We start from the raw sequence: 18,904 nt of genomic DNA, 5'->3' as shown, positions 1-18,904 counted from the left end.
GGAGAAGCACACACCGATATGCACATGAGTTAGAGGGGGAAGAAATCTAAATAGTGAGGTACTGTTTGGAGGCCTTTGTTGGTCCACACCTGTAATCTCAGGCGACTAGCCTCTATGGGGATGACTTTGAGGATGGGAAGTTCAACAACCAGAACCTTTGGTTGACTCTTCACCAGACAGCCATTCTCCATGTCCCAGTCGGCTCCCTCTAGATACAGGCCAGACACATAGCAACCTGCAGGGAAAAACACCATGAGCCCCTTACACCTCATCCCTTATAATCACTTAGCAAACTGTGAGAGATATTTAATTACCCTGTCCAGGTTTGTCACTAATCTCGTCCTCACTGCGGTACTGAGTGACCTCTGTGAACAGCGTGGAAAGGTCCAGAGGCCAACCATTTTTCCTGCATGCGGTTTGAACCAGGGCAGTGAGGTAGGACTCTGGGATCTGGAGTCCAGACAGCCACATCACCTTTGGCTCTCCCTTCTCCACCTGGTGGACACAAGATACACAGATACATAAGCAATAACATACATTCTCAAGTTGTTATTCAAAGGCTACATAAATCCTTGATTTAAATCATCACTAAAGACACACTTCTTCTCTCTGGCCTTCTAGTCAGAGCGGAGTATGACACCTGACTATTCCCTCCCTGTGTTTTTGTTTTTTATATTTCTGTGGTAAATTATTGTCTTTTATTGTGATTGTAGTAAAGTGTTTTTATTATATGTACAGCACTTTGGCTCGACCAAAAATCGCTTTTTAAATGTGCTATATAAATAAAACTTGATTTGATTTGATCCGTGAGAGTGTGTCCTTCCTTACCCAGTAGCTATACTGTTCATACCGCCTCTTGAAATGGATCATCCAGTTGCCGAGGGACTTGAGAGTGTCAGGAGCCAACTTCTTCCAGATAGCAGGGATGTGACCGTTAAAAAGAGCCCGAGCGACCTCATCCAACTCGCTGCTCATACCCACCTCTCCAGACAAAGCCTTGAAGACACAAGACAATCAGAAACAAATCTAAACCCATGAAAGGCAGAAAGATGTTACATCAGTGTGTGTTTCCCCAATATCTTGTTGTCCTCCCCCTCCTCCTCACCCTTTGCAGCTCGAACAGAGAGCGCTGCATGCAGACCACTAGCTTGTTGAAGCGCTCCAGTTCTTGAAGCAGCACCACTGAGGTCGGTGATATGTCCGTGCCAAACTTTTTACAGATCACGTCTATGTCGTATAACTGAGGCAGCTTGTTCTGAATGTCCTGGGCCACCTGGCTGATAAACTCATCCCTGCTGATGCCTCCACCAGAGTCACCTGAGGCAAAAGAGAGCGTTCAAAGGCCTTAAGAGAGAAAGCACTTACTGTAGAAGCACGGTTGCGAAGATTGTAAAGTAAATATCCTTACAGTCGCAGTAAAAGTATGAAACGTATTTAACTTCCAACATTTTTTAATATTACTTCCTTGGATGATCTTCTGAAAAGTCAATATGGAGGCAAGCACCGTAACAATGTCTTTCTTTGAATTCAATGAATTGGCAAGAGAGATTAAAGGTGCCAGATCCCACCTGTCTGAGGCTGCAGGTCTATAAGGTGACTCCACATGTCTTTCGCTGCCTGAGTGTAGTATCCTATCTCTGCATTGGAGTTCAGACCCAACACTTCTGGTGTGTTGGCCATCGGCAGGTTCTCAATTTCATCTGTAACACATAGAAAGGTAAAGTTGTGAGTGATGACAGCAACTTTCTTAAGTAAAAGATTGTAAATGAATGAAAATAACAATGGAACATAACAACCGACCAGTATATGAGCTCTCAGGCTCGTTTTGAGGGATCTTGTAAGTTACGTCCTTGTTGCTGAAGAAGTGGAACTGCCGAAAGGTGTAGAACAGGAAGTCTCCAAGGTACTCGTCCATGTAGACGGTCAGGATCCGGCGGTCAAAGCTATCGATGGCTCGCCCACCATACATCACCTATTGAACATTTTACAGATGTGCTTAATTTACACAGCATCAACCAGCAATATAAAACATAATGTGTATATGCTAATAAAATACAATTCAGTTGGACTTACCTCCCCAATAAGGTATTTGAGACTTCCCCACGGGATATCGCTATCTTCTTGGTTGTGAGCTTTGGTCAGGTAGGTGTTCAGGATCTCCATACTCACCTGTTAAATAGGATACAGTTCAAAATCCTCACTCTCACCTACAGAGCATTGCACGGTCAGACTCCTGCATATGTGGCGGACCTAATTCATCCATATACATCAGCCTGTGACCTGAGTGGGCGCACTCAGGTCACACATGCACAATTTACTGTCTGTCCCACGTACCCACCTTAAGACCCGCGGTGATCGAGCGTTCGAGGCCGTGGCTCCTAAGCTATGGAACGCTCTGCCCGCTCATCTACGGTCTGCTGACTCTGCTGACTCTGTTGACTCCTTTAAAACTAATTTAAAGACATTCCTGTTTGGGCAGGCGTTTGGGTAACCGGTGTGCTTGATTTTATTCTATTTTATATTATGTTTTTATTGTGTTTTTATTGTGTTTTGGTGCTTTTATTTATCATTGTACGATTCCTATGATGATGTTTTATTATTTTGTCAAGCACTTTGTGACTTTGTCTGTGAAAAGCGCATTATAAATAAACTTTACATTACATTACATTACATGTTACTTGTTAGACGCTTTTATCCAAAGCGACTTACATACTCAATACTGTGGGCAATCCCCACAGGAGCAATTTGCGGTGAAGTGTCTTGCCCAGGGACACAACAACATGCTGACTGCAGTGGGGTTTGAACCTGTGATCCCCGGATCCGAACACCAACGCACTAGTCCACTGCGCCACACGCCTCCACTTTACTTACTTAAACACAGTTGTTCGAACCATTCAGAAGTGAAATACAACTGATATCAAACCACCTAGATAGAGACTAATAATCAAACAAAAACCCTAATTGCAAATGGCTCCACAGTCACTTACGGAGAAGTCAGACTCATTGAAGTCGTAGGGGACGTTCCAGCCAATCTTGCCGTACTTGCGCCTCTCTTGCACCACAGCGTGGAAGAAGGCCAGCACATACACCAGGCTACGGAAGGCTGGGTGAGGACATGACGTCAAGGTCTCATGGGAGATTTTAGAGTATGTGGCTCTCATGTTCAGCTTCAGACCATTGGGAGGCTCCGTCACCACCTGCACACACACAATATTAAATGTTAACAGAGAGACATTCTTAAAAGACCTATCATTATTTAAGTTACTCTGCAAAATGTCTACCATCAAAACACCAGTCTTCGAAGCCAAATCCAAAATAATTAACTGAAAATACTGCTGAAGCTAAAGAGAAATTGCGTTTCACCTTTAGAGACTTTTGCAGGATGCCGATGGGGAAATCTGTAATAGGGTTAGTGGTGACCCACAGGCGGAAGCTGGGGTTGGGCTTGGTGATCATCTCTAAGGATTTCTCCAGATCCTTTAGCCACTTTACCAGCAGGTGGCAGTTCTGCAGCATCAGCCACTGACCCCGGGACACCGCCATCTCCAGCAACTGCAGTGCCACCTTAATCACAGGTACAGAGGATAATGACACTCAATGTCTTTACTATTGTTACTTAGTGTGACTACTTCTACGACTTGACCACACATAAAGCTTTTGGACTATGAACAACTGGGATTCAGTACCTTCTCTTGGCCTTGGCCCATAGCAAGGAACTTGAACTTGTTGCCTTCAAAGCCGGACCTCTCTGCTAGTTTCATGAGGTCAGTGGCTGGGTCAGAGCCGGGGCTCAGGATGAACACAATGGGGGAGAAGGGTGTGCTTTGTTCATGAATGGCATCAAAGTTGATCACAGGGGGCTGCACATATCTGAGCAGAAACAAAACAGAACAAGAGGAAGTAGTTACATTACATGTCACTTGTTAGACGCTTTTATCCAAAGCGACTAACATACATTCAATACTGTGGGCAATCCCCACTGGGGCAATTTGGGGTGAAGTGTCTTGCCCAGGGACACAACGACATGCTGACTGCAGTGGGACTAGAACTTGCTACCCCCTGATTCAAAGTTCAGCGCACTACCCCACTGAGCCACAGCCTCCCATCTAGTTAAACTCAGAGCTTGATTTCAGTCTGTGTAAATAAGGATATCTTCTGTTAACATCGTCTAATAACACAGTGGTGTACTGTATATACATACGCTCTATATATTGTGTACAGAGTGATATACTGTATACAGTAACTGCAATATTGGAATAGAAACAGGCTCACTTCTCGCCCATGGTGACAGTGACATAGTCAGTCCCAGCTCTGTAGACTCTATCAACACGGAAGCAGCGCAGCAACAGCAGCTTCTGAAAGGCTGAAAGGTTCTCCTGATATTTCATGGGGTATGGAGCTTGTTCTGGTGCATCTAGGTCATACCACTGAAGAGAGAAAAAAGTCAAAAGTCAACTCTCCATCGATGAAGTAAGATGACCATTTTGATTCTTGTCTCTTTGGTCACTTACAGACTTCCATTCAGAGGAATATTTCTCCACGTCGTCCGGCAGAGAGCCAAACTGCGGGGGAAACAGCTCTGCTAGTTTCACTATGTCCTCCCAGCCTTGGTTTGCAAGCCAGTCAAAAGGCTTTTTGCGGGTGCTCTTTTCCAGCGACAGATTACCTTAACAGATGAGATGGGGAAAAACATTTGTCTAATGTGCAATGACTGTAGTCTACTTTTAGAGGAGTTCAACTTCTATGAATATCTAACCCTTGATGAAGAACTCCAACTCCTCCTGAGGTGACCTTCCTTCTGCCTGTTCAATCTTGATGGTCATGTTGAAGGAGAAGAGCAGCTTGTGTCTCTCAAACAGACCTATGGGTATGCAGTTAGTTCAGATTATAGTATATTATTACATGGTTTAGTTAAATACTCGATTCTGATTGGTCAATTCAGAACATGTGACACGTTGTTAATCCAGTAGTACAGACCGCTGTCAATAACTTATTGACCGTTGTTAAGGACGCTCACATCTGCACAAAGAAGTTCGGTCGATTTAACTGTATACAGTTTGGCTGAAAAGCAAACAGTTTGGCTGGAAAGCAAACAGTTTGGCTGAAAAGCAAACAGTTTGGTTGAAAAGCAAACAGTTTGGCTGGAAAGCAAACAGTTTGGCTGGAAAGCAAACAGTTTGGCTGAAAAGCAAACAGTTTGGCTGAAAAGCAAACAGTTTGGCTGAAAAGCAAACTGCATGCGTCGGGCTCCTGATCTGCCTGTCGGGTGTTCTTTTCCCCATAATGACCGCCTCGCTGCACATTATCCCTTACATAAATACTTTGCTTTATCCATTCCATGATTCAATCTTTATAATGTACCTGTGCAGCCATAGTTATAGACACTGTAGGTCAGAGTGTTGATGATGTTCTTCAGTCTTTGGAGCAGGACGGAGTCAAGCAGAGATTTGCGCAGAGAAGAGTCAAACACTTCCAGGTAGGAGGCTAGAGAGTACTGGTACATGCTGTTTACCAGAGCCATCTCTGTCAGTGCAAAGAACAAGATGGCACCGCGCTTTGCAGCAGGTCGATAACCGTCTCTGAGTTCATCGATGTCCACGGATGTCTTCTGAGCCAACGTTAGTTTCTCAGACACCTGAAAAAAACAGTATTTACGACTTCAGTGAAAAAGCTAGTATTCCATGAGCTTACGTACGCTAACTGACCTCTCTGGCTTTTGACTTTGTTTCCTCCAATGTTGTAACCAACTCTGTGTTATCCAACATGTTGCCTGAGGATGTGGCTAGCTCTCTGAGCAGGGAGTCCCCGAGGTTCTTCAGCAGCTTCTTATTGTTGCTTGTCTCTTGTATCAAAAGCTCACGCTGCTCCTCCAGCTCCTTCTTCTCAAAGCCCATGATAACACTCAGCAGCTGGTCCTCCAGACCCTTTAGGGTTACTACACGTAACACAGACACAATCAAAGGACAAAGACATACTAAGCGTTTAGAACATGCAGTTCACCATTTACAAACATATGGTAGCCATGCAACACAATCTTACCAGTATAGTTAATGACCATGGCTTTTCCAAACACTGATGGGGAGTATTTGGGGTTAGACAGTTTGGTGTTGAGGTACAGCTTGAAGTTTGGATCATAGTCCGTCTCCTTGTCACCCAGCATGATGACCTGTCGGCCCTCTGCTCCTTTTACATTCTTCTCCAAGACATTGTCAATCACAGGGTCGATGTACTCATCCACATCTTGAAAAAGGAACGGGAAGCCATATTTGATGGCCATCTCTAGCTGCTTCAGGAAGTCTGGATCATTGAATGATGAGATCTGAGGAAAGAGGTCCATGAACATGTCAGGACCACACGTTGGGACTCATTCCAAAGTGCTGGTTTTGGAGCACTGGGAAGCTCACTAAAGCAGTGATGAACAAACTTGTGTGCTGGAATGCCACATAACTTGTATGAGAACTTAACATGTTGTACCTTGAGGTTATTCTTTGCTTCTTTCTTCTTTATCCAGTTAAGGGCTTGCTGCTGTGGGTCAATACACATGGGGAAACGGCTCCCTCTGCTTGTGAGGATCCCGTTCTGCACTGACAGCTCATCTGGAGGCAAGCCCTCTGAGCCCCATCTGTCAAAAAGGGGTTTGTTTGACACACAGTTAAGCAGGTATACTGTCAAAGTAGAGACAATTCCACATACATGCAACAAGCACCTAACCTGCTACCATAACATCTCATTTCCAACATCTGATTGGACACACTCACATTGTGTATTGTCTTACCTGCTGATTTCTACCTCATCAGTCAGAAGGTTTTCCACTATGAAAGGCTGGCTCAAGGGGATGTTTCTCTCCTGCACATCTTTAACCCATACTTGGTAAACCATCTCATTCCTAAAGTCCGAGCTGAAGGCCCCTACATAGCTCAGGAAAGCAGCAGAGACCAGACAGTCACCCAGGAGACGAACGCGCCGCTGCTTCAGCTCCTCCAAATCTTGTGTCCACCTGAGTGGGGAAAATTGATAAGAGAAAAACAAAGTGCGGAAATAAAGGAGATTAAGATCAATGAAATGAGCTTCTCTGAGCAGGGATGTTGTGATGTTGTGACTCCATGTGTTGCATCCTTTTACATCCTCACCGTTCATTTTCAGAGCTCAGGCCAGAGATGAGTTTGTCGGCAGCGATCAGCCTCCTCTCCATGAGCCCAGCCTCCTCCTGTAGCAGCTGTTTCTCCTCGATAGCAGCTGTGTACTTATCTCCAAGAGCTTTCAACTCTGTCTGGATATTGTTAAGCTCACTCTGAATGCGCTCCAGCTCCCGCTTAATCAGAAAGAAGTTCTTCTCTAGGCGTGCCAACTGAAAGAGTAGTGCAGGTAAAGCTGTTTAATTTGGGTTTCCATTCATAGAGTATGATGTTAGAATGTTAAAGAACATAAGCGTACCTTCTCTCTTTTAGGTTTAATCTCCCTTGCAACCTCACAGTAACCCATGATAGCTTCGACAAACTTGAGCATTCCTGAGCCGGCCTTACTGATGGCTTGCATCTCCTCAAAGCTGGTCCCGAGGTTCCTTAGAAAGCCTAGCCAGAGGAAATGGCAAAGAAAACAACGATAGCACATTTTGTACTATCATACACAGTGCATGGGTAATATTATTCATAGATCTTGAAGCCCACATACCTTTAACTGTCATGACCTGGTTGTTACTTATGGAATCACAGTCCAGCTCCATCAGCGAGCGCAGGAAGCCACCCTCGGACATCATCCCCTTGGCGGACTGCCAACTGATCTCCTTGTAGCCACGCATCACCAGGATGCACTCGCAAATCACCTGCACCTGTTTGGGTGGCTTTGCAAAAGATCTGTCAAATATAACAGCAGAAAAAAGGCAGGTGTTAGGGAATAATTTGCCTAGGTATTCAACCTTTGACACAGTTCATCATTTTCTCTTTTCACTGTCTCCTTTCCCATGGCATAGGTCTACGGCCTTGGGTATTGCTGCTATCTCTCTTAAGGAGGGGCAGCTTGGGCGCATTGTTGTTGCCAGCTTATGACCGAGCACAAGCCGCCATGAGGTAGTTTATTGTTCAGGGACGTAGGTTCCCTGGCGCACATTATTTCCTATGGACGACAGCCCTAGTTAGATTCAGGGTCCATATTTGTTTAGTCTCGCTGATAAAGAATGTTGATTATTACACTCCGTTAGTTAGAACCTCGAACTACAGAAGAGTTCTTCAGAATTGATTGTGGTATCTCAACCATGTGGTCAACTCGTGGCCCGGGACATGTCTTGTGAATTCTCCGGCCGAAGCTCCAAATAAACCGTCAGTGTTTGCCATCAAAGCTCCAGCTCTCCATCGTGTCACTCTGAGTCCTGTTTCCAATTGCTTCAGAAGTTTCCCCCACAGCAGGAAAAGCGATAGCATTGATTGATGGCGTAAGTATTTAGTCAGGTTATGCATGTTTATCACGGCTTGATTCAACACTTTAGAAGATTTAGCAACCCCACATTTGTTTGACAGAATGTAAGCGATGCTCTGAGTAAGCAGCGGAGTTTACCGGATCTCTGTGACATCAGATTTCTCCAGGTCTTGCAGGGCGATGCGGGCTGACTCTAATGCAGGCAGAGCCTCAGCCAGGGAACTTTCAGCTTCCTTCTTCTCCACAGCTATCACTTTGTTCTGCTCTTCAATCTCTTTGGCTTTGTCTTCTGCCAGAACCTTTTTTTCCTCGGCTAGGAAAGGAACAATAAAGAAAAGTGGTTTGTAATGGCTGTGTTTAGTTTCAAAGGGACAGTTTAACCCTGAGTTAACCCTTAGATGCACGAGTGACTGGACCCTACACTCTTCCATAAGTGGGTCAAAAAGGACCCGTATTAGAATAATATGTGTTTTTATGCCATTTTTGTCATTTTGGTTAAGAAAAATCACTTGCATAATATTTAGTATTATATTTTGGTTCACACTAGAAATATTTTATATTACATTTTTCACTATTTATAATTTTTTTACATTTTGAAAAAAAACATTTTGAACATATTGATGCAAAGATCTCCGCTATTCTGAGACCCTCACAGTATTCCAGTCCCTTTTCAAAACTCATCTCTTCTCCTCTGTCTACTCATAGCCCACCCCCCATCAATCCATGCCGGTTGATCAAGTTTGATAGTCCTATACCCCCCACCCTAACCTTCCCTTATATTGTAAAGCGATTTTGAGTCATTGAAAAGCCCTATAAAAATATAATGTATTATTATTATTATTATTATTATTATTATTATACTGACAGGTATCAGATCTTGCTGTGTAAAATCTTCCTGAGAGGTGTCACTTGTGATGTAGTCTGTGTGGTCTACAGTGAATGTATTCCTGACAGCCACAGGTGATAAGAATCAAAGGTTCCCATAGGATGCCATAGAAAGAGCATGCGGGTCATTTTTGACCAACTTATGGAAGCTTGGGGTAGTAATACAAAAACTACAATTTCTTAAAATGTATAAAATTTAAATTTAAAATTTGAATGGCATGATATCCAAAACATGTTTTTTGAGGAATAGCTGGAATATGAAATGATAAAAAAATGTAATTACAAAGATACTTCAAGAAAACCACCTCACCGGGTCAAAAAAGACCCACTTATGCATCCAAGGGTGAAGAGATACAGGTTCTCACTGACCTATATCCGTGTTTGTGGCGATCACGTTCAGCAGGGCCTCACAAGCTATGGACTTTTCAGCCAGGACCACTTTCTGATCTGCTAGCTTGATATTTAACTCAGCCAGCTGCACACTGGCCTCCTTCAGTTTATCCAAACCTCCCCCGAGATGCTTGCACTGAGCTGTTACAAATGAGGTAACAAAACAGTTTATGAAATAGTTTCTCAGATAATCACAGACATAAGAATGTACAGTGGCCATGTGGCACAGTGTGTTGCATCTTCTCACCCATAATATATTGGTCCTTTTCCTCCAAGAGGTTAGAATAGGTGCTAATAAAGTCCAAGTAGTTCTTCGGAGTAACATAGTTACAGCGTCTGAGCTTCTGCTGGAAAAGCTTGCTGTAGTCGCCCACAGAGCTGTGGACCATGCATACATGAGCTATCACTTCTGCACTGTGGGCCTCAGGAATCATTGGACTTTCACCTGTGGAAAATTAAAGGCAGGGTAGGTAAGAATGGAGAAACCAGCTCGAGTGCGCTAGAATTTGAAAGTACGCAGCCGAAAAAGATCTGCCCCTTCCTTCAGACTTCCTTACAGAGCCCCTCCTCCAACACACACGGACGCGCACATGACCAATGAGGGCACGAGATAAGTTTGTGCACAGATGGAAGGCTGACAGGCAGGTAGGCCATCCAGTTATTTTACCCGGGCCGGCTCAGATGATTGGTCGTGCTTTTTACAGCGCCACGGCTTCCACAGATGACTTTTTGTATGTATTTATTGTCAAAGCATTTAATATATTCATTGCTATCGGGATGTTAAGAGCATTCCATGGAATATAGCAAAAAGTGTATCTGAAGTGAATTACCTACCCCACCTTTAAATTAAAACAAAACTGGAAATTCTCAAAATGTAGGGATTATATTCCTGCTTCAGGTCTCATTACAACTAAAAGAAGAACACTTGTGCATAACAAATCAATAAAAAAAAGATTGGAATGTGGTTATAACATACCAAGGAAAGACTGAGCCACTGCAAGTAACGCCTGAGGAGGCCATGGCAGGAACCAGTCTATGACAGTATTATTCATCAGTCCTGAGGAAAAAAGTACAGACAGTTAGAGGAAAAATAAGAAAGTGTAATATAATCATCTGAATCCTGACACTGCATTTCACCTGGGAAGTTCCTACAGCGAGTCCTAAGGGTGTCTCCCACTGGTGACATGCCTAAAACAATGTGTAGATTGTTGGCACTTTTGTTGACAAAATACTGCCACACACTCTCTTTAGAAGGACCTGCTCCCATTGTAAGAGCCTCATCACGAAGCTGGTTGAGTACGCCCTCCTTCTCATCATCAGGGAACAATGCGGGAACAATGCCTGTAAAGAGAGAGCACGATCAGTATTACAGCGGTTGCTTTGAAGAAAAACAAATACTAATAGTAATGGTGTGAGCCAGGAGGTAACAATGATAACCAACCTGAGGTGAGCATGTTGTTAATGAGTTCCAAGAAGCCTTCCTCTGCAACATGGGCCTCAGTAAAGAGGAACACTGTCTTCTGATTTTCAATGCCAAGCTTCAGGTACAGAGCTTTCAGGTCGTCACGGAAGTTTGTCTCACCGTATCCTCTGCTGAGTGTTATTTCAAACACCTGGGAATAGCAGATTCCATTACTAGATGTTAGAGTTTACCGTCCTTTATTTTTCTCGAATGTTTTACAACACGTGTCAAACTCCAGGCCCGAGGGTCAAATCAGGCCCGTGGTGGATTTAATTTCGGCCCGCAGGATAATTTTGTATTACTATTGGATCTGGCCCGCCGGTATATTGCATCTAATATTGCATTAATTGATATGTGGTATTTATTAGTGATGACATTAGTAAAAGTATATGAACTATTCCTTAACCCTTAGATGCACGAGTGACTGGACCCTACACTCTTCCATACAGTAAGTGGGTCAAAAAGGACCCGTATTAGAATAATATGTGTTTTTATGCCATTTTTGTTAAGAAAAATCACTTGCATAATATTTAGTATTATATTTTGGTTCACACTAAATATATTTTATATTTAATTTTTCACTATTTAGAATTTTAGAATTTTTTTAAAACCGTTTTGAACATATTGATGCAAAGATCTCCGCTATTCTGAGACCCTCACAGTATTCCAGTCCCTTTTCAAAACTCATCTCTTCTCCTCTGTCTACTCATAGCCCACCCCCCATCAATCCATGCCGGTTGATCAAGTTTGATAGTCCTATACCCCCCACCCTAACCTTCCCTTATATTGTAAAGCGATTTTGAGTCCTTGAAAAGCCCTATAAAAATATAATGTATTATTATTATTATTATTATTATACTGACAGGTATCAGATCTTGCTGTGTAAAATAATCTTCCTGAGAGGTGTCACTTGTGATGTAGTCTGTGTGGTCTGCAGTGAATGTATTCCTGACAGCAACAGGTGATAAGAATCAAAGGTTCCCATAGGATGCCATAGAAAATGTATGCGGGTCATTTTTGACCCACTTATGGAAGCTTGGGGTAGTAATACAAAAACTACAATTTCTTAAAATGTATACAATTTAAATTTAAAATGTGAATGGCATGATATCCAAAACATGTTTTTTGAGGAATAGCTGGAATATGAAATGATAAAAAAATGTAATTACAAAGATACTTCAAGAAAACCACCTCACCGGGTCAAAAAATACCCACTTATGCATCTAAGGGTTAAAGTGTAATCGTAAGCCTAAAGGAAGGACAATTTGACCTATATTCGTCATAGACAATGATTTGCCCTTCTTGTGTTTTTCTACCTCACATCCTGCGGTGTAGGCGGCGAGCTTGGTAAGGGACTGCTTGCCGGAGCCCCCCACCCCAACAAGCAGGGCATGGCCCCGGTCAATCCGGATGATGCGGTGCACGCGGGTCAGATGTTCCAAGGCATCCACAAACAGTACGAGGTTCATCCTCGACTTGTTCTCATTATATTCCTCAAGAATTTCCTGCACAAACATTGTGGTCCTTCAGTATCATTGAACACAGATAATGGCAGGAATTCATTCTTAGAAATTGTTGTAATATGACACAAGGCAAGGCAAGGCAAGGCAAGGCAAGGCAAGGCAAGGCAACAGGCATTAAAAAGCAAAGATAATAAAATAAACACAACAGGTATACAATACATGTTTAAATGGCATCCTGCAGTGCGCATACTGTATGATCAGCTCAATTAAAAGCAGCGGCAAAGAGATATGTTTTCAGTCTCAATTTAAAAATAGTAAGAGTTTCTGCGGACGTGCATGATTTGGTAGTTTGTTCCAGATAGTCGGGGCATAATAGCTAAACGCTGCCTCTCCATGTTTTGTTTTTACTCTCGGAACCGATAGCAGACCCGTCCCAGAAGACCTGAGGCACCTCGATGGCTCGTAATTATGTAGGAGATCAACAATATACTTTGGTCCTAAACCATGTAAGGATTTAAAAACTAGCAATAGTACTTGCACTTAGATTACCAAAATAAAACTAGACTGAGACCCTAACCCATTGCTATTAGTAACACAGTTAATAACTTGATAATACCTGAAACAGGGCTTTTGACGCATCATAGTCCTGTATGTCCTCATAGACCCTGGGTCCATTCTCACTGAGGGCTGTCCTGTAGTCTCCAAAAATAATTGGGTCCCTCATGATTGACTCCATGTCGGACTTAAAATGCTCCTCAATCAGATTCTTTATGTGGCCTTGGACCTGGTGATACATAACACATGTAGGTAAAGGTAGCTAGAATACAACACTTCAAAACTATTCTGTATACAGTAGAGGAGCCTACATATGTAATTAGATTAAAAGGAGCAGTTCAGTTGTTGTTTTTGTCCGTGCAGTCAAAGCAGCAGAATCTACAGTAAATATGTACTACTCTTATTAACAATAATTACCAAGGCTTTGTCATTTTCATCAATGAGTCTGTCATGGAAGATTCTCAGGCATTCATTCCTCCAGACACGCACAAATTGGTTGACAGTCAAAAACCTATCAGAAAGAAATCAGGTGAAGCGATTACATTACGAAACATACACTTCTAACAAAGTCTAATTGAATGTGATAGATCACACCTGTCAGGTTTGGTGAGGGTCAGCCCATTGTAGACCCTGGACAGGTCCCTCAGGTTGAAGATGTAGTGGAACTTGGAGGGAGTGGGGGGCAGATCTTTGATGATGTTGCTGTACAACTCCAGTGTGCACAAGGTGACTTTATCACAAACCTTCTGTATGGCGTCTTCAAATTCCTGAAACATTGTCCAAGTTGATCAAATCTGATGATTAAGATTCTGACATTCATTTAAGTGGAAAGAGAAAGACTCACTCTGGTGTGGCCTTTGATAATGGAAGCGTAGATAAGCTGGAGAGACTCCACTGCAGGGAAGGGGATGTTGAAGACACTGAAGAGCGAGACGAAGCGGGGGTCCACCTCGTTCCTCCCCCCTCCTGCCTTCCCCATGGACGCAATAAAACCAAGGTCCTTGAGGGTTTTGTGGTTAAGATCCTTCCCTCGGTCATACATGCCTCCTCGGTCCAATAACAGCCTCAGCAGTGCGATGGGCTGTTGCGTGCCGTAGCTATCCACCTGGACGAGCATACGATACATTATTACACGGCTTAGTTGAATACTCGATTCTGATTGGTCTGTTATGGCAGATTCCTTATTACAGCGTATTTCTCACTTATTCATTAAGGTTAGAGAGGCCTCATCGTCTCCTCCGCAATTATTAGGGGGTGAGCGGAAGTACAAAGAGGCTGATTAGATTATAATCATCAACAGTAGATTCATATGTTAGACGTGTTGAGATGATCTGTAGTGGACGGTGTGTTGTTCATTTGGTTTGCAGGAGGGAGGCCCATCTATAGGCAATCAGCAGTTGTATACATTAGCATGTGTGGTAGCTGCTAAATAAGGTCATGAAATCTGGGATCATGTAAAACTCAGAGGATGCAACATATATGACTATATAAGGTTTGAACATCTCTGCCACGTATGCTGTTTCAAGTGTATGTTCGTCTGTGTTTCACATGTATAAAGCACATGAGATCTTTCTGGTCTGGGGGGCATTTCTGCGATTGGTTGCTGAGAAGCAAGGTAAATGTTTCCCCATTATTATTTGTTTGTTGCGCAACTGAATAATAATGAATCTCAACCATATCTGTGTTTGTGTTTTATTGATCTCTCTCTGTGTTAACATTTAAGATTGGTGAGCCATAAATTGCACTAACAGGTCATTTCGGACATTTCAGAGGTTGTTAATAGTCGATAACACACAGCTGCTAATCACCGTTGGAGAATCAAGGGACAGAAGGGGAGAGGTTAAAAGACAGAGCGTTAGTCATCAGATAAATCAGCAGAAGAAGGCAGACAGGAAGTACAGGAACAGGGTATGGGCTCTGGCAGTGTTTACGGACTTGTTAGTGGTAAATAAACTGTGAACAGACTTGGACAGTTACAGAAAACATTGATCAGTGCCGCCGTCATTTTAAATGAAATTGTTATTGCCGCAGTTTCAGCCGCTGTTATGTTTTTGTCTTAGCGGAAGCAATACGATCATTTTCAAGCCAATAACTTAATTTCAATTAATATTGGGATTCAAGTCGTTCGTTTATTTAGTATGTGGCCGTGTAATAAGCGGGATAATGCGCAGCAAGACGGTCATTATCGAAAAAATAACAATAACCGCCTTGCTGCACATTATCCCCAACATTATATCAAGCATACACGGGCTGTCACGGTGAAGGAGCTGAGAGCCTGGAGCATGTACCTTAGGCATATTCATGTCATCTATGAGGACCAGCAGTCTCTTCCCCATAGTAGGCCCGTAGATCTCTTTGGTTCTTTTCTCCACATTGGCCTCCAGGTTCCTCTGCAGGTCCATGGAAGTCGTTCTGGATGATAGGTTGATGATCAGAGTAATCTAGAAACAGATGGTAAGAAATGAACTCCCCTCAAGTGACAGAAGAAATGAGCAAATTTGAGGTTAGAGAGTGACATTACAATTCTGTCTGCATTGAGGTTCTTCATGAAGTTATGGATGGTGGCAGTCTTGGAAGTGCCCGACTCTCCGACCAGCAGCACCGGCCTTTTTATCTTCACCATCTGTTCCAGGATCCAGCTGGCTCTCGTGGTGTCGATAGTTGGTACTTAAGCAAAGATGAAGGATCAGTTCATTAAAGTTCAAAAGGGCCTACAGGTTTAAATCCATGTGTATGAATGCAGTCACTTGCTTTTTGCTCTTTACCTAGAATATCAGCAAACTTCATCTCAGGGTTGTAAATGTATTTTGAGACCAGAGAACTCCAGGTAACCCACTTCTGCTGTGTTCCATCAAAATGGAAATCATACAGGGTCGGGAGATAGCCTATATGGATTCAGAAAATGTGTGATTAACAAAAGGATAGAAAAGTGACATGATGAAACATCCTTATACATGTGGGTAAGAATAATATCAAAAATATATAACTGTTCTCATCATGATATCTATTCATTCTCCAGAAACCATAAAGGAATGTTTATAGATTGTTGTAAAGTAAGTGCATGCAATGATATATAAAATGACGTACTTTTTCATAAAAGACCATCCTTATATTATCTACTCTAGTTATAGCTTCCACCCTTATTCTATAGTATACGATATAACATGTTATCCACGATCAACTTTAACCTTAACATTTTTTTTAATGGATGATCTTAATATTGTTTTCCATTTCGTCCACATTCAAGATGTACCTGGGATCTCACCAGGCCCAGCCAGGGCCTTCTCATCATGCACTGTGCTGAGACACGAGAGTTTTTTGATGAACTCATCAAACTTGATCCTGCTGCTCTCCATCAACGTGGCCCCCAGTGAGCAGTACAGAGCTTCCAGGAAGTAACACTCCAGTACTTCAGCAGTGAAGCTCTCACTCTCAAGCAGAGCATCCAGTGTCAAGCACAGCTGAGTCACCTGAACACACGGACAAGAAGTCAACCATAGGACTTATTTATCTTCATGCATAGATACAACAACACTTGTATTGAAGAACATTCTGCATGAATCAGATGAACCTACCATGTTCAGATCTGTCTGAGGGACAACAGTCTTCAGTTTCTGTCCCTGTTTGCCATTAACAATACCTTCCACAATCATTTCAATAGAGCTGTGCACATACTTCTCAAACAGTTGGTTGAGCACTTTTTGTTCCTAGAAGAAAAACAAATAACATTGCTGAGATACCATCAAGTGATACACATGTGCACGTTTTAGATAGGGTGCATATGTTTTTTTCACCTCGTCAGTTCTGTCGATTACCCATCTCTGCCAGTATGGGGTGTAACGGAGATTTTTGGGGTCAACGAAAACCATCCCACAGCGGGAAACAGTAGCAGGGGAAGCATACTGCAGATCTCCAACCTGTGATGACGAAGTTACCTCACATTATTGATCTGAGTGTTGCTTTGCAGTAAATTGTAAGTAAAGGTTTTTTTGCTGACAGCCATCTTCAAAGTGAGACAAACCTCGAAAAGCATAGCACAGTGATTCTGTAAACGTATCCGCTCTCCATTAGCTAGTGTGAGGATCTTGTTGTCATCCATCACTGAGTTCATATTCTCCACCCACAGAGCATCCACGTCCCCATCGAACAGGATGTACCTGTGAGCCAGAGTTCATATAGTATGAATGAGAGGTGTAACTCGCACCCAGCACATTTTTTAAAACTGCTAACACTTCTCTGTTTTGTTTACCTTCGCTCTTTTTTGTCAGTAGGCCTGTTGATGTCCCGGAAGATGTTGGATAAGATCCCGTCAGTCCAGTCTCGAGTCTCAGGGTCCAGAATACCGTAAAGTTCAATGACACTCATGGCTTTAGGGTTCAGGGGATAAATCTTGGTGTGGTCTCCCAATCTGATGATGAGTGAAAATAAATATCACTATTGTTCACACAAAAGATCAGGAAGGTGATGTAAACCAATGTGAACTGACTTGGTCTGAGCTTGACACAATGTGCTAATCACAACCGATTTCCCTCCGCCTGTGGGGCCCACAATCATCGTAGTGTGTCTCGTCATCATCGTCTCGTACATCTGCACCACTTTATCCACCTGAAACCACCGACAGCATAAAGAAAAGGCTGAATCATTATCCAAACACTCAATTGCCCGAAAACATATTTGCCAATGAAACACCACAGTCTTTAACTTGTGTAGGAAAGCCTGTATATCAAAGAATAAAATCCAGACCCAGATGAGTAACCTGGTTTGGCAGCATGACGTATTTGTGCTCTTCCAGGATCCCTTCAACGGCATCATTGAAGTTTGGATAGCGAACCCGAGGGCAGTCCAGCCCAGGGAACAGATCTGAGATCAGCCCGAGGAATAGAGGCACGTCCTCAAACACAAACTTTGGAAGGTTCATGTCCCTGAGAGCACGCATCAAAACCACATCCTGTGGAGAGGGTAGAATACAACAATGCATACATGAATTGTCCATTTAAAATTAGCAAAATAAAATAAATGTAAAATCTGTTCAAATTAACCTATTCTTTTTTCAGCAACAATCTCAAACATAATCATAATTTTAGATCTGTGAACTCTCACTTGTTTAACCTCTTTTCATGTTTCTTAAACCTTCGGCGCTTAAAGGTAGGGTGGGTAAGAATGGAGAAACCGGCTCGAGTGCGCTAGAATTTGAAAGTACGCAGCCAAAAAATCTGCCCCTTCCTTCAGACTTCCTTACAGAGCCCCTCCTCCAACACACACGAACGCGCACATGACCAATGAGGGCACGAGATAAGTTTGTGCACAGATGGAAGGCTGACAGGCAGGTAGGCCATCCAGTTATTTTAGCCGGGCCGGCTAAAATGATTGGTCGTGCTTTTTACAGCTCCACGGCTTCCACAGATGAATTTTTTGTATGTATTTATTGTCAAAGCATTTAATGTATTCATTGCTATCGGGATGTTAAGAGCATTCCATGGAATATAACAAAAAGTGTTTCTGAAGTGAATTACCTACCCTACCTTTAAGTTTATTATCGTAGACTTGTATTTTCTTAACATGGGGCTAAGGGATGGTCATTTATCTAGAGTCAGGTATTAATCCAGACTGAAACCTTTAACCCTCCTATTGTCTTCGTTTCCCCCCCCCCCCTTACTTTGGTGTTTGCGGTCAAATTTGACCGGTCCTGTTTTAACTGCTATTACATTAACACAAAAACCATTAATCATCACCAAAT

The 18,904-nt window shown here is 42.8% G+C and overlaps 1 protein-coding gene across 1 annotated transcript in view; it reads right to left on the bottom strand.

Moving 5' to 3' along the window:
* dnah10 (dynein axonemal heavy chain 10) overlaps positions 1-18,904 on the bottom strand; it is a 39,914-nt gene that overhangs the window by 462 nt on the left and 20,548 nt on the right. The window contains exons 36-77 of the mRNA XM_034148608.1: positions 17,924-18,115; positions 17,654-17,772; positions 17,417-17,575; positions 17,189-17,324; positions 16,947-17,084; positions 16,743-16,874; positions 16,421-16,637; positions 15,933-16,052; positions 15,689-15,834; positions 15,456-15,608; positions 14,012-14,272; positions 13,762-13,934; positions 13,585-13,678; positions 13,229-13,396; positions 12,466-12,654; positions 11,129-11,300; positions 10,825-11,028; positions 10,664-10,744; positions 9,935-10,132; positions 9,667-9,828; positions 8,551-8,725; positions 7,672-7,853; positions 7,435-7,571; positions 7,131-7,348; positions 6,776-6,997; positions 6,475-6,622; positions 6,040-6,319; positions 5,706-5,935; positions 5,362-5,635; positions 4,757-4,861; positions 4,512-4,666; positions 4,273-4,427; positions 3,687-3,870; positions 3,364-3,564; positions 2,988-3,197; positions 2,074-2,169; positions 1,801-1,972; positions 1,569-1,700; positions 1,106-1,317; positions 829-996; positions 315-495; positions 90-235 (exon numbers count right to left, since the gene is read on the bottom strand). Coding sequence (XP_034004499.1) covers positions 90-235; positions 315-495; positions 829-996; positions 1,106-1,317; positions 1,569-1,700; positions 1,801-1,972; positions 2,074-2,169; positions 2,988-3,197; positions 3,364-3,564; positions 3,687-3,870; positions 4,273-4,427; positions 4,512-4,666; positions 4,757-4,861; positions 5,362-5,635; positions 5,706-5,935; positions 6,040-6,319; positions 6,475-6,622; positions 6,776-6,997; positions 7,131-7,348; positions 7,435-7,571; positions 7,672-7,853; positions 8,551-8,725; positions 9,667-9,828; positions 9,935-10,132; positions 10,664-10,744; positions 10,825-11,028; positions 11,129-11,300; positions 12,466-12,654; positions 13,229-13,396; positions 13,585-13,678; positions 13,762-13,934; positions 14,012-14,272; positions 15,456-15,608; positions 15,689-15,834; positions 15,933-16,052; positions 16,421-16,637; positions 16,743-16,874; positions 16,947-17,084; positions 17,189-17,324; positions 17,417-17,575; positions 17,654-17,772; positions 17,924-18,115 — 7,197 coding nt within the window. The remainder of the gene's footprint in view (positions 1-89; positions 236-314; positions 496-828; positions 997-1,105; positions 1,318-1,568; positions 1,701-1,800; positions 1,973-2,073; positions 2,170-2,987; positions 3,198-3,363; positions 3,565-3,686; positions 3,871-4,272; positions 4,428-4,511; positions 4,667-4,756; positions 4,862-5,361; positions 5,636-5,705; positions 5,936-6,039; positions 6,320-6,474; positions 6,623-6,775; positions 6,998-7,130; positions 7,349-7,434; positions 7,572-7,671; positions 7,854-8,550; positions 8,726-9,666; positions 9,829-9,934; positions 10,133-10,663; positions 10,745-10,824; positions 11,029-11,128; positions 11,301-12,465; positions 12,655-13,228; positions 13,397-13,584; positions 13,679-13,761; positions 13,935-14,011; positions 14,273-15,455; positions 15,609-15,688; positions 15,835-15,932; positions 16,053-16,420; positions 16,638-16,742; positions 16,875-16,946; positions 17,085-17,188; positions 17,325-17,416; positions 17,576-17,653; positions 17,773-17,923; positions 18,116-18,904) is intronic.

This window comes from Trematomus bernacchii, unplaced genomic scaffold (assembly GCF_902827165.1).
Source record: "Trematomus bernacchii unplaced genomic scaffold, fTreBer1.1, whole genome shotgun sequence".
Lineage (NCBI taxonomy): Eukaryota > Metazoa > Chordata > Actinopteri > Perciformes > Nototheniidae > Trematomus > Trematomus bernacchii.
Note: the sequence above shows the minus strand (reverse complement) of the source record. Positions and strands in the feature narration are given on the sequence as shown.